Below are 14654 nucleotides of genomic sequence, written 5' to 3' on the forward strand. Positions count from 1 at the left end.
TGTGAGACAATGTATTTGATTTTCATAGAATTTTTTAACAGAAGCTTAGTTTGGGTATTTCCGGTTGAATAATTACTGAAAGAGCGGAAAAGCGGGGATCAGGTTTAGGTCTGGATATCTCAATTAAAACGCGTAAATTATTATCAAAAATAACACTAGGAATTTATTTACATTAAATACACTCAATATTTAATATATTCAATAGCGGATTGTTAAGATAAAAGCGGATTTGTAAATTACAGCGTGGTTTGCAAAAGCGAAGCCGGTTGACACGTGGTTGAACACTTTGCCGGCACTGAAAAAGCGGTGAAAATAATGCACAAATAACACAATTTATCTGTAACAAACTGAAGCGAATTATTAGCGGTTAATTTAAGCAAATTAAATTATTAAATAAGCGAAATGCGGTTAATTAACAATAAGCGAAAGTAAAGCGGAATTAATGGCGACTTGATGCAGCGAAAGCGTGGAAGCGAAAGATAATAACAATAGTCCGTCTTCTTCCTCGTTGAGTTGGGGAAGAAGGCTATTGCGCATGTCTAGTGGGAGCGATCAGCCAATAAAGCGGTTGATTCATGACGTAATCGAGAGGCTGATTTTCTATTGGCGGTTCGATTTTTGCGGGAACTAGCGGTGGACAGGTGCGTCTCTTGAATTTGGGTGTCCCCCAGGGGCGAGTTAATCGCTACTGGGCCTTGTTAACCGAACATTCACCCCCGGGTTGGCGGCTGCGTCGACAAGATCATCTTCTTCATGCGTTAGCGGCAGGACACAGAGCTTTGTAATTGGACGTACCAGCTCTGTGTTAACTGTCTTAACAGTTACCACGCGGATTTGTCCATCTTCACCTGGACGGACAGCAATTACTTTGGCTAATGGCCACTTGGTTGGCGGGAGATCCTCAGTGGTGATCAGTACAACTGAACCCACCTTGATCTGGTTGCGTCGATGATGCCACTTTGAAATGGCCTGGTAGCGGTGGATGCAGTCCTGGTAGTAGCGTTTCCAGAAATGTTGAACCATTTGCTGGACTTGTTCCCAGTGCGAGAGCCGAGCAGGTTGTAAATCTGTCAGCGATGGCTCTGGGATAGCGGTCAGTGACTGTCCGATTAAGAAGTGACCTGGAGTCAGTACAGCCAGGTCAGCAGGATCTTCATTCAGCGGTGTGAGCGGTCTGGAATTCAATATGGCTTCAATTTGAGCCAGTAGCGTTGAATATTGTTCAATCGTCAACAGCGAGTCTCCGATTGTTCTTCGAAGGTGAAATTTGATAGATTTCACAGCGGCTTCCCATTTTCCTCCAAAATGTGGAGCTCCAGGCGGATTGAATTTCCAGTTCGTGCCATCTTGAGCGATCAAGGTTGATAATTCTCGTAATGTGCGGGATCCTGCAGCGAATAGTCGTTTCAGCTCTTTATCTGCTCCTACAAAATTGGTTCCACAGTCTGAATATAGCGTGTGGCAGATACCTCGGCGACTGGTGAAGCGGCGATAAGCGGCGATGAAAGCGGCAGCGGTGTAGTCAGTTACTAGCTCTAAATGTACAGCTGAACTGAACATGCATACAAAGACTGCAATCCAGCCTTTGTATGTTTTTGCTCCACGTCCTTGAAACGTTTTCAGCGTGATAGGTCCAGCGTAGTCGAGTCCTGTATGCAAGAAGGCTCGAGTTGGCTGTACTCGTGCGGTGGGTAGTTGACCCATCAACTGTTGAGCGCGTTCTCCACGGTGTCTCGTGCAGATAACGCAGCGTAAAATAAATGATCTGACTGGAACACGGCCTCCAATGATCCAGACACTCTTGCGTAAGTCAGCGAGCGTAAGCTGAGTACCTCCGTGAAGCGTTTTGCGGTGCGAATCATCAATCAAAATTGATGTAAGCGGTGATTGTCGCGGTAGAATCGCTGGATGCCTCTCTTCTGGGTCCAGCAATGCGTTTTTCAAGCGGCCACCGACTCTCAGGACCCCCTGATGGTCGATGAACGGAGTCAGCTTAGTGATGCTGTTATTTTTAGGCAGACCATCACCATCTTGTAGCGTGTGAATCTCTCTAGCGAAGTATTGTCCTTGAGTGAACTTAATCAAGGTCAATTTAGCGCGCTCCAGGTCTGATGGAGTAAGCGGGTAGGCCAGCGAAGATTGTGGAACTCTTTTAAAGCGGTCGATGGCACGATGCCAGATGCTGAGTTTCCGTAGCAGTGGAAACAGCTGCGTGTAATGCGACAGTAATTGTTGGAGCAGGCAATTTTCTGCTTTCCAAGTTACTAGTGTCAGACCTTGGCGTTCTTCTCGATGCGTTGCGTTGTCGGTTGGAGGCTCCAGAGTGGGCCAAGAGGATTCTGGTTCATGAAGCCAAGTTGGTCCATGCCACCAGAGAGCGTGTTGTTTCAGTTTTAGCGTAGGTATACCTCTTGAAGCGCAGTCAGCGGGGTTTTGTTTTCCTGGAATAAATTTCCAGGAGACATCTCGAAGCGTTTCTTGGATTTTTCCCACTCTATTGCGGACGAATGTCTTCCAGCGGATTGCTGGACTTTTAATCCATGCGAGAGTCACGGCGGAGTCAGTCCAGAGATTGATCCTGACATTTTCAAGCGACTGAACTTCTTTAACATGAAGTATCAGTTGTGTTAGCAACCATGCGGCAGATAATTCCAAGCGTGGGATTGTCATGGTCTTCAGCGGTGCTACTTGCGTTTTTGAACACAAAAGTGAGACCTTTGTGTTCCCATCAGCGTCAGTGACTCTCAAATAAACAGCGGCAGCCATAGCGTTTTGCGAAGCGTCTGAGAACCCGTGCAATTCCATAGTTGCTCCAGGTGCTATATTATTCCAGCGTGGAATGCGGATGGATTCGATGTTTCGAAGATCCTCGCGGTATCCAGTCCATTTGTGAATGAGTGATGGTGACAATTGTTCATCCCATGACACTCTATCTAGCCACAGATCTTGCATAAAGATCTTGGCTTTGACGACTATTGGTGCGAGAAGTCCTAGCGGATCATACAGCTTAGCGATTTCAGACAAAATAGCTCTTTTTGTCTTGGGCGTCTCTGGCGGTAGCGTGTACTTGAACTGGAGAGCGTCAGTGCGTGAATTCCAGTACATGCCCAGGACTTTTACTGGTGCATCACTGATTTCTTTAAGCGGTGTATCCAGCTGCTTTTCTGGAGCGACTTCAGCGAGTAACCGTGGGCTATTGCTAGCCCATTTGGCAAGCGGGAAGCAGCCTGCTGCACACAGAGCTTTTGTTTGTACTGCAGCCTTGATAGCGTCTTCTTCGTTGTCTGCTCCACCGTAGATGTCATCTACGTAGCGTGTTTTCAACATTGGAGCAACAGCTAGCGGAAAGCGGTGTCCTTCATCCTTTACTAGTTGGATAAGCACACGTACTGCGTCAAAAGGTGCACTAGCGGTTCCGTATGTGACTGTCTTGAGACAGTAAGCGTCTATTAAGTCATTCTCATCTATCCAGAGAATGCACTGAAGCGGCCAATCAAGCGAGTCGACCTCAATCTGTCTGAACATCTTGGTGATGTCAGTAGCGAATAGAATCCTGCTGCAACGGATTCTCAACATCACATCAAAAATGTCAATTTGCGTTTTGGGTCCTGCGTGGAGAATGTCGTTCAATGAAATTCCTGTAGATGTTGCACAGGAACCATTGAACACTGTGCGGAGCTTCGTAGTGGCACTATCAAGCTTCAATACCCCATGGTGAGGCAAGAAGTAAGCGTTTGCGGGCAATTCGTTGACTGGTACTCGTACCATGTGTCCTAGTTGAATGTATTCTGCCATGAATGCACGATACATGTCAGAATATTCTCTTTCTCGCGACAAGCGAGTTATTAATCTGCGGAGTGACCCCATAGCTGCGTTGATAGAGTCGCCAAGTTGACTCTCAAGGGCCTTAAGCGGTAATCTCACTACGTAGCGTCCATCAGGCTGTCGATAATGCGTTTGACGAAAGTGAATTTCACATTCGTCTTCTTCAGCGGTGTTGAGCGGTGAATTTCCTGATGGAACTTCTTCCTGTTCCCAAAACTTAGCGATAGCGTCTTGTAATTCAGTATCTACTGACGCATGTAGTGCTGCGTGTGATGTTGAAGCGTGTTTAGCGGTGACAGCTCCATAGACAATCCAACCAAGCGTGGTGGATTGTGCAATAGGAGCATTGCGAGGTCCTCGTTGAATCTCTGCGTTCATGATCTGTGCGGCTGGTGATGCACCTAGAATAATATCTACAGGGCGTGGCTGTAGATACTGCGGGTCAGCGAGCTTGAGATTCTCAAGATGCGGCCATTTCGGATCAGCGATCACGAACGATGGAAGATCTACCGTCAGTGTTGGTAGAATATGCATGCTGACATGCATTGATGCGGTCGTACACAGCGAACGAAGCTCAATTGTGCTCACACCTAGTGAGCTTCCTGCGGAGACATTGCCAATGCCCTTGAGCATGACCATGTCACGCTGTAGCGGTTGTCCAAGCTTCTTGAAGAGCGACTGTCTCATAAATGAGAGCTCTGAACCTTGATCAATCAACACTCTGGCGGTGATTGGATTACCATGATGTGGGCGGACCTGGACTAAAGCGGTAGCTAGCAAAACTTGAGCGGAAAGCGAATCTGAAATAATCAACAGTTAATTTCAAGTTGTAAACGGTCTAAAGGGAACGATTAGTTGCCTGTGCGGAAGATGTAGACTGCGGTGAAGCTGGTTTCGTTGGTGCATCCAAAATGGATGGACATGTGGTGACGTTGACCACATTTTCGGCAATCTTGAGCGGTCTTGCAATCTGCGGCGCGGTGCGGAACACGAAAGTTGAAGCACAAATTGCATTTTTCAACTATCTTGTGTAATTCTCCATAGCGAGGTTATTTAAGGCCCGAAGTCGAGTTTTCAGTCTTAATAAACGGAAAGTTCAGCGTACCGGTGTACGAATGACTATCAGGAGCAGCACCCGATGTGCTCTGCGATGCTCCTGACACTCGACCTTTCCTAGCGGTATTACACTTCACTTAACACAAAACAATTTTTAGCGGTATGATTAATTAAATTAATTGAGATAGAGCCAGCCTGATCCGGCTCGAGGGACCAATGAATAATTACTGAAAGAGCGGAAAAGCGGGGATCAGGTTTAGGTCTGGATATCTCAATTAAAACGCGTAAATTATTATCAAAAATAACACTAGGAATTTATTTACATTAAATACACTCAATATTTAATATATTTAATAGCGGATTGTTAAGATAAAAGCGGATTTGTAAATTACAGCGTGGTTTGCAAAAGCGAAGCCGGTTGACACGTGGTTGAACACTTTACCGGCACTGAAAAAGCGGTGAAAATAATGCACAAATAACACAATTTATCTGTAACAAACTGAAGCGAATTATTAGCGGTTAATTTAAGCAATTTAAATTATAAAAATAGCGAAATGCGGTTAATTAACAATAAGCGAAAGTAAAGCGGAATTAATGGCGACTTGATGCAGCAAAAGCGTGGAAGCGAAAGATAATAACAATAGTCCGTCTTCTTCCTCGTTGAGTTGGGGAAGAAGGCTATTGCGCATGTCTAGTGGGAGCGATCAGCCAATAAAGCGGTTGATTCATGACGTGATCGGGAGGCTGATTTTCTATTGGCGGTTCGATTTTTGCGGGAACTAGCGGTGGACAGGTGCGTCTCTTGAATTTGGGTGTCCCCCAGGGGCGAGTTAATCGCTACTGGACCTTGTTAACCGAACACCGGTGAAAATTCAAAATTTGGCCGGAAGTGCCCAATTAAATCTCCTGTTAAAAATCCTATAAATAATCAAATAAATTCTCTCAACCTAAAATATCTCAGGAAATGCCCAAACACAGCTGCTGTTAAAAGTGGAACTCAAAATTCCAATTTTCAAAGGTTCTCCACGGAAGTTACATTTTGGCACACCCTAATATATATATATATATATATATATATATATATATATATATATATATATATATATATATATATATATATATATATATAAGGTATCCCAAAAGTCACGGACGCCATTGTAGCATCTGATGGAAAAAATAATTCTGAGACGAAAAGTCCTTAGCCATTTTTCAATTAACCGCATAGATAATTAATAATTAATTAAAAATAACGTCTCTTTATTTGTTAGAGAGAGAGCGCCAGTGTCCAGTAAAATACAGGGTGTCCCAAAAGTCACGGACGCCATTGTAGCATCTGATGAAAAAAATAATTCTGAGACGAAAAGTCCTTAGCCATTTTTCAATTAACCGCATAGATAATTAATTATTAATTAAAAATAACGTCTCTTTATTTGTTAGAGAGATAGCGGCAGTGTCCAGTAAAATATGTACCAAACAAAGACAACTAACTGTATGACTAACTAGTTTCTATAGCTAACGTAGTCACACATATTTACTTACACATTCACACGTGCAAGCGTCTTCGTTGAAATGCACTTGACTTGACACTAGTGCTCTCTCTCTAACGTATAAAAGGACGTTATTTTAATTAATAATTAATTATCTATGCGTCTGATTAAAAAATGGCTAAGGACTTTTCGTCTCAGAATTATTTTGTCTATCAGATGCTACTGTAACAGGGCTATTTATCCTGTGACGGTAAAACCGCACATGCGTGATAATTAGTCGACGCAGCACTGGCGCGTCTCGGTCTTCGGGACCCGACTAGCATTAAGTGGGGGAAATTTTGGGTTTCTTGGTCAGTTGAGTAGCGGCGACAAGACAGAAGTAGTGAAGTGTACAAACAAGTAACATCCAAAAGTCCAACAAGGAAGCCCGGGAGTTCTTCAAGCACAAAAACTACACAGATATTGAGACTTTGATTTCTTTGATGAGCCAAGGGGGTCGTATACCCGGCTAATCAATTTTACTATTTCTCATTATTAAATCAAATTTTTGATAATTCAATTGTTCATAATATTTTGCCTAATAATAATTAAATAATTAATTAATTGTAATTAAATCTTATTCGTTAGCATTGTGAGCATTCTTCTTGGGGATCTTATACCCGAAGAATGTTCTAGACCTCTTGGGTTTAGGAGTCGTGAGAAATTAAATTATTGATTCGGCCAGTTAATAATCATTGACATCCTAGATTGGCTTAAATAAATTCATTTTTGTTAATAAAATATTGATTAATTTCTGAACACCGAGAATTACATCACGATTACATCTACCTTAAGAGAAACAGGTAATTACAGGGATGGCCTCCAAGGTCAACGGATTAAAATATTTTCCTTTTTTAATAATTATATTTTCTTACCACAATCGTCTCTTTGGCAGCGGCGAAAAAGTCATTGTAAGGTTTCTAAAATTTAATTTTACATGTAGCTATATAGTCAACGGACTAAGTATTTTGCATACATTTTATTTTTGCTGATCACATAACCAATGAATTGTTCTTATTACGGGATCGCGGGAATGTAACAGATTAAAATGAAAACATTTTCTAAACACTTGAGATGTGGAAAAGAAATTTGGCTATTCATTTTAAGAGATTTTGTAAAATCAAAAATTAAAATCGTCAATCCAAAAATGATTATTCATTTTTGGAGAAAGCCACGGAAATGTTATAGTGATTGCACATTGAAAGTTACAATGGATATTCGCTGGAATTATGACATGGATAAAAGGTACAGGCCAATCCGATAGAATTTTGAATCTGTGCAAGTCAGAACAATACTCCAATTGAATTTTAAGTCTAGATCTCAAAATACAATTCTATAAAGTGCCCAGCAGAGCGGGCGGGTAACAGCTAGTATATATATATATCTATATATATATAAGAGATTCCCACCTATATATTGACTCATCACGATATCTCTGGAACCATAAGGCGTAGCGACTTGAAATTTGGTAGGAATATTCCTTTCGCCGAGTAGAGGTCAGCTAAGAACGAATTTTACGAAATTCCACCCACAAGGGGGGTTGCGGGGGCGTTAACAATAGAAAATTCCCATTTTTAACCTATAGCTCCTATCGACTTCAAATTTGGTAGGAATCTCCTATATGTGATGTAGAAATGATCTAAGAGCGGATTTTACGACAATCTACTCCCAATATGGATTGCGGGGGTGGACGTTAACAATGAAAATTAAAAATTTCCGACTTCTCGCTCCTACAGACTCCTAATTTTGTATGAATTTTGTGTAAGTGATGTAAAAATAATTTATGAACGAATTTTACGATATCCCACTCCACAGAGGAATGCGGGGGTGGGTCTTAACAATGAAAATTTTAAATTTTTTAGCTGTAGCTCCTAAAGGCTCAAAATTTGATAAGTATCTGCTATATGCGAGGTAGAAATGATCTAAGAGTCGATTTTATGACAATCTACTCCCAATATGGATTGCAGGGGTGGACGTTAACAATGAAAATTAAAAATTTTCGACTTTTAGCTCCTACAGACTCCTAATTTTGTATGAATTTTGTGTAAGTGATGTAAAAATAATTTATGAACGAATTTTACGATATCCCACTCCACAGAGGAGTTCGGGGGTGGGTCTTAACAATGAAAATTTTAAATTTCCGAGCTGTAGCTCCTATAGACTCCAAATTTGGTAATAATCTGTTCTATGGGATGTAGAAATGATTCAAGAGCGGATTTAATGACAGCCTACCCCCAATATGGATTGCGGGGGTGGGCGTTAACAATGAAAATTTTAAATTTCCGAGCTACAGCTCTGACAGACTCATAATTTTGTATGAATTTTCTGTAAGTAATGTAAAAATAATTTATGAACGAATTTTACGATATCCCTCCCCACAGGGGGGTGCGGGGGTGGGTTTTAACAATTAAAATTTTAAATTTTCGAGCTGTAGCTCCTATAAGCTCCAAATTTGAAAAGAATCTGCTATATGCGATAAACTGAAACTAAGGAAACGACCCAAAGTCGAAGAAAGTATTTACTAGCGTTATAGATTGAAATATAGATTAACTATCAAGTTGGAATACTAAAATAAAATAATAAATTATAAAATTAGTGTAAGAAAAGTAGATTTAAGCGAAAGATGTATCAGAGTTTGTTAGACAAGCTGTACATCTGGGGCCAATTAATCTATCTATATATTATATATATATATATATATATATATATATATATATATATATATATATATATATGAGATTTCCACCTATATATTGACTCATCACGATATCTCTGGAACCATAAAGCGTAGAGATTTAAAATTTTGTAGGAATATTCCTTTTGCCGAGTAGAGGTCAGCTAAGAACGGATTTTACGAAATTCCACCCACAAGGGGGGTTGCGGAGGCGTTGACAATGGAAAATTCCCATTTTTAAACTATAGCTCCTATCTACTCCAAATTTAGTAGGAATCTCCTATATGTGATGTAGAAATTATCTGTGAGCGGATTTTATGATAACTCATTCCCAATAAAGATTGCGGGGTAGGGGTTAACAATGAAAATAAAAAATTTCTAAACTATAGCTCCTATAGGTTTCAAATTTGGTAGGAATCATTTATATGTGATACAGAAATGATCTAATAGTGGATTTTATAACAACCTCCTCCAAATATGGATTGCGGGGGTGGGTGCTAACAATGAAAATTTTAAATTTCTAAGCTAAAGCTCCCATAGGCTCTCAATTTGGTAAGAATCTGCTATATTTGAGGTAGAAATGATCTAAGAGCGTATTTAATGATAACCTACTCCAAATATGGATTTCGGGGGTGGGTGTTAACAATTACAATTTTAAATTTCCGAGCTATAGCTCCTACAGACTCCAAATTCGGTGAGAGTCTTCTATGTGTGATGTAGAAGTGATCTAAATGAGGATTTCAATAAATTCTACCTTCAATAGCGATTGCGGGGGTGAGTGTTAGAATTTTCAATTTCAATTTCCAAACTGTAACTTTTATAGACTCTAAATTTGGTAGAAATCTTCCGGTATAATTTTCCTGTCAAGTTCAGCTAAGAATGGATTTTATTAAATTCCTCCCCCAAAGGGGTTTGCGACGGCGTTAACAATGAAAAATTCCCGTTCTTAAACTATAGTTTCTATCGACTCCAAATTTGGTAGGAATCTTCTGTAAGAGATATAGAAATAATCTATAAACGAATTTTACGATATCTCACCTCACAGGGGTTGCGGGGATGGGTATAAACAATGAAAATTTTGAATTTTAAAGTTTTAGCTCTTACAGACTCCAAATTTTGTAGGAACTTTCTGTAAGTGATGGAAAAATAATTTATGAACGAATTCTACGATATTCTACCTCAAAGAGAATTGCGGGGGCGTTAACAATAAAAAATTTCCGTTTATAAACTACAGCTCCCATATATTCCAAATTGGGTAAGAATTTTCTGTAAGAGATGTAGAAATAATATACGAACGAATTTCACGATGGTTCACCTCACAGGGGTTTGTGGGGGTAGTTGTTAACAAACAAAATTTTTATTTTCCAAGCTATAGCTCCTACAGACCCCAAATTTAGTAAGAGTCTTCTACATATAATATAGAAATTATTTAAGAACGGACTTTACAACGAATTACCTCCAATAAGGATCGCGGGGGTGGGTGTTAACAATAAAAAATCTTAATTTCCAAAATATAGCTTCTAAAAACTCTAAATTTGGTAAAAATCTATTATTTCTCATGTAGAGATCATCTCACAATGAACTTCAATAAAGACTATTTCCGGTAGGAATTGCGGGGATGGGTGCTAAAATCTAAAATTTTAATTTCCAAACTGTAACTTCTACAGACTAAATTTGGTGAGAATCTTCGTGTATGATGTCAAGTTCAGCTAAGAATGGATTTTCTCGAATTCTAAACCTAGAAGGGATTGCGGGGGTGTTAACAATGAAAATCTCTCATTTCCAAACAAAAGTTTCTATGGACTTGAAGTTTTGTTGAAACCTTTTGTTTATAATGTAGAAATTTTCTCGAATAGGATCTTATGAAATTCCTCTCCCATATAAGAGTGTGGGAGTGATAATTGTCAAAAAATTTATACGTTTCAAATACAGTTCTTACAGATATAGAATTTGATAGAATCGCAAGAGAAACAGGAACTTACGGGAATGGCCTCCAAGGCCAACGGATTTAAATATTTTCCTTTTTTAATAATCCACAGATTCGGTAGAATCTGGCGCCAAGTTTCGTTCAAATCTGCTGTAAACGGAGCGCCAGACTACCGACTGTGTTTACTGTAAGCAGAACGGTATTTTGAGGTTGCGAAATTTTATTTAATTCTACGGTACTTTTTTTTTCATAAATTGTATATTATAACAGTAATTCATACTTCATTTGACTGTTATTAATTAATTATATTCACTTATAATAATTAATCTACTTGAAATTATTAAATTTAATCAGCACAAACTATAGCAACGCAAAAATTTCGATCCTGACTTTTTTTTCGATGGGCAAAGTGATCTGCCACAGACTAAATAATTCGAGAATGCATAGTAATCCTTCATTAGATGGGAAACTACAGTTAAAAATAGATATTTCACAGCTTGCATCTACACCCGCCAGGGTGCGCTGGAATTATTTTTACATAAACTGTAGTTTCAAGGGGATAGTTTGCTATAAAAAATGCAACCAACGCGAGATTTAATTAAGTTGGTACCAATTGTAAATTTTTATTATAATTACAAAAAATACTAAAATCCGAACAAAAACAGTTTCACTGTAAAAAAATCGCGCCAAGTCCACGTTTATAAGACTATTAAGAAAAAAAAATTTGTTTTTTTCTTTACAAAAATATATAAAATAAAAAAATTAAAAAATCCAAGTAACCGATATGATTGTTTATGATTTTCGGAAATTAAAAAATATTTTGTTATAAATTTAAAAATTAAGAAAAAAATTTGGAACGTACTTGGTGTGCGTCATTGTGTATTTCAATTTTTTTTAATTTTGCAACCGCGCACACTAAATACGTTCCAAACTTTTTTTTTAATTTTTAAATTTGTAACAAAATTTTTTTTAATTTCCGAAAATCATAAACAATCATATCGGTTACTTGGATTTTTTAATTTTTTTATTTTATATATTTTTGTAAAGAAAAAAACAAATTTTTTTTTCTTAATAGTCTTATGAACGTGGACTTGGCGCGATTTTTTTACAGTGAAACTGTTTTTGTTCGGATTATATTTTCTCACAACAATCGTCTCTTTGGCAGCGGCAAAAAAAGTCATTGTAAGGTTTCCAAAATTTAACTTTACATGTAGCTATTCACTCAACAGACTAAGAATTTTACATACATTTTATTTTTGATGATCACATAACCCATGAATTGTTCTTATTACCGGATCGCGGGAATGTAACAGATTGAAATGAATGCATTTTCTAAGCACTTGAGATGTGAAAAAGGAATTTGGCTATTTATTCTAAGAGAATTCGTTAAAAACATGTACAAATAAGTTTCTATGAAAAATTGATGTCACGGAGGAAATTTAAATTAACGGCAAAATTTGTCACGCTTTAAGCTAGCCAAATTTCCACTTCACTTATGAGACGCGCAATTACTTTAACTGAGACTTTCAATGATCATTTCAAATTTTTTTCTTCGTTTCAGTCATTATTCATTTTTGGAAAAAAACCACTGGAATGTCATAGTGATTGCACATTAAAATTTACAATGAATATTAGCTAGAATAATCACAGGGATAAAAGGTACGGGCCAATCTGATGAAATTTGAAATCTGTACAAATCTAAACAATACTCCCATTAAATTTCAAGTCTAGATCTTTAAAAATACAATTCTATGAAGTGCCCAGCGGAGCGGGCGGGTAACAGTTAGTATATATATATATATATATATATATATATATATATATATATATATATTATATATATATATATGGGTCATTCCATGTCAAATCGACCAATAGTCGGAATCGACCCCTTCCAATTTGGATGGAATTTGGTCACAAGTTTGCTTTCATCATAAAACAAAGTAGTGCCAAAGGAAAAAATTTTAAAATTTTTTTTCGAAAAGTTATGCAAGATTCAAAATTTCACCATTTTCAGGTTTTTTATATTTATTTTTGTAATATCTCGAAAACTATTATAGATACAGACATGAGCCAAAGTTCATTTTAAAGAAGATATTTAGGACTATAAAAAAAATTTTTTTTGGTAAAATTTTCGAAAAATCAAAAAGTGGGAAAATTTTGAAATTCAAAAAATCGTGAAAATCCAAGCCCGCTATGAAATTTTTTGCTCATTTTTTTTTACAGAGTACCTCTTACTAATCTTAAAATATCCTGAAATTTTCAAGAGGGTGTTTTTTTTTTATTCGAAGATATAAATTTTTGAATTTGGGAAAAAAAAAATTTTTTTTTTTTAAACTTTGAATGATGTTAAGTTAAATAATTATTTAATTTTGTTATTCTCAATAATCAACAACTGATTTGCCCTATGTAGAGCAAAATGTAAATTGTGCAAGCGTGTTATTCCGAATTCTTCCATTCAATAGGATCAGTCCGTTTGTTTCGTAGAAGTCTGTCAGTTGAGTACCTCTAGTTGTGACTGTGGTATCCAGTGAGGAACGCTGAGGGAGTAAGTAGCTACCTAACAGGGCGTCTTCATGTAAATGACCCAGGTTACTGACTCTCGAATTGAAGTCACCGCCTAACACAAATAGTTCGTGTCTGTGAGAAGTCAGGATATCAGACAAAGTAGTTTGATATATATCTAATAGATGTTCAAGTGTTAGGGAGGGATTGAAATAGACATTACAAACAATAAAGCTCCAGTTATCCACAGTAACTCTGAGAAACAGCCATCAAGGTGAGGAGTCGAGTATTTCGTATTGCATGCCTCATAGCGCGAAGCGAGTGAGGTTGTGCTTTATACTCGACTCGTCAAGGTCAAGCAATTTTGTGATCTTTAAATGTCTCTATCACAACCATATTACACTTAGACAATGATATAAGTAGATCTACACGGAGAAAACACTTAAATTAAACCATCTCTTACTTTCTAAAATCATTTCATGTAGCTATTTTGAAAAAAAAAAAACGTTTTGAAAAAAATTTTACGTGGACGTTCGGATGTCACCCCATTTTGGATGTACCAATGATTACTCCCGAACAAATTGATATTTCAAGACCGGACCTTTTTTATTAGTTTACGAAAGGGATGAACTGGGTCCGTATTTCATATCAGTAGCCTAGTTTACGTATTTTTTTTTTAAATTGAATTTTTATTAAAATTTATTACGATATAACCGTACAAAGACAAACGAATTTTTCTTATGGAAAAATAGTTTGCACCAGGATTCAGCCAGTGGTTTACGGCCTTTGTGACTTGGAGTAGTTTGGATGGTGGTGTTATTATCAAGTACAACTGTGGTAACATTGTGCTGCCCTCCAGCGGCAGATGGCGCAACCACTTGGTCAGTAACGCTGTCCGAGAGAGAGACGTTTCCATTAGATAGAGTAGCCATGATAAGCGAGAATCCGGGCGTGGAGAATAACAATGAACTGGTTTCACTTTTTGGGTTTATACACACACACACACACACACACACACACACACACACACACACACACACACACACACACACACACATACACACACACACGCTAGTGACAACATCGCAGGGGTAGTCAGGAAAACTTCCTATGAACTTAAAACGTCGAGATCTGATAAAAA

At 38.1% G+C, this 14654-nt stretch overlaps 1 protein-coding gene across 1 annotated transcript; it reads right to left on the reverse strand.

Moving 5' to 3' along the window:
- Positions 1-678: 678 nt before the first annotated feature.
- On the reverse strand, positions 679-14445 carry LOC123259017. Its single transcript, XM_044719275.1, has 2 exons — positions 14295-14445; positions 679-4625 (listed from the first exon to the last, which is right to left on the reverse strand). The coding sequence occupies exons 1-2, from the start codon at positions 14443-14445 to the stop codon at positions 679-681; spliced, it is 4098 nt and encodes a 1365-aa protein (XP_044575210.1).
- Between the last annotated feature and the right edge of the window lie 209 nt (positions 14446-14654).

Source organism: Cotesia glomerata, linkage group LG2 (assembly GCF_020080835.1).
Source record: "Cotesia glomerata isolate CgM1 linkage group LG2, MPM_Cglom_v2.3, whole genome shotgun sequence".
In the NCBI taxonomy this organism is placed as follows: Eukaryota; Metazoa; Arthropoda; class Insecta; order Hymenoptera; family Braconidae; genus Cotesia; species Cotesia glomerata.

Excerpts from the sequence above, each read along its gene's own strand:
- LOC123259017 (XM_044719275.1), bottom strand. The coding sequence starts at position 14,445 with ATGGCTACTCTATCTAATGGAAACGTCTCTCTCTCGGACAGCGTTACT. Across the intron at positions 4,626-14,294 it reads TACTCCAAGTCACAAAGGCC|ATTCGCTTTCCGCTCAAGTT; the intron begins GTAAACCACTGG and ends TGATTATTTCAG.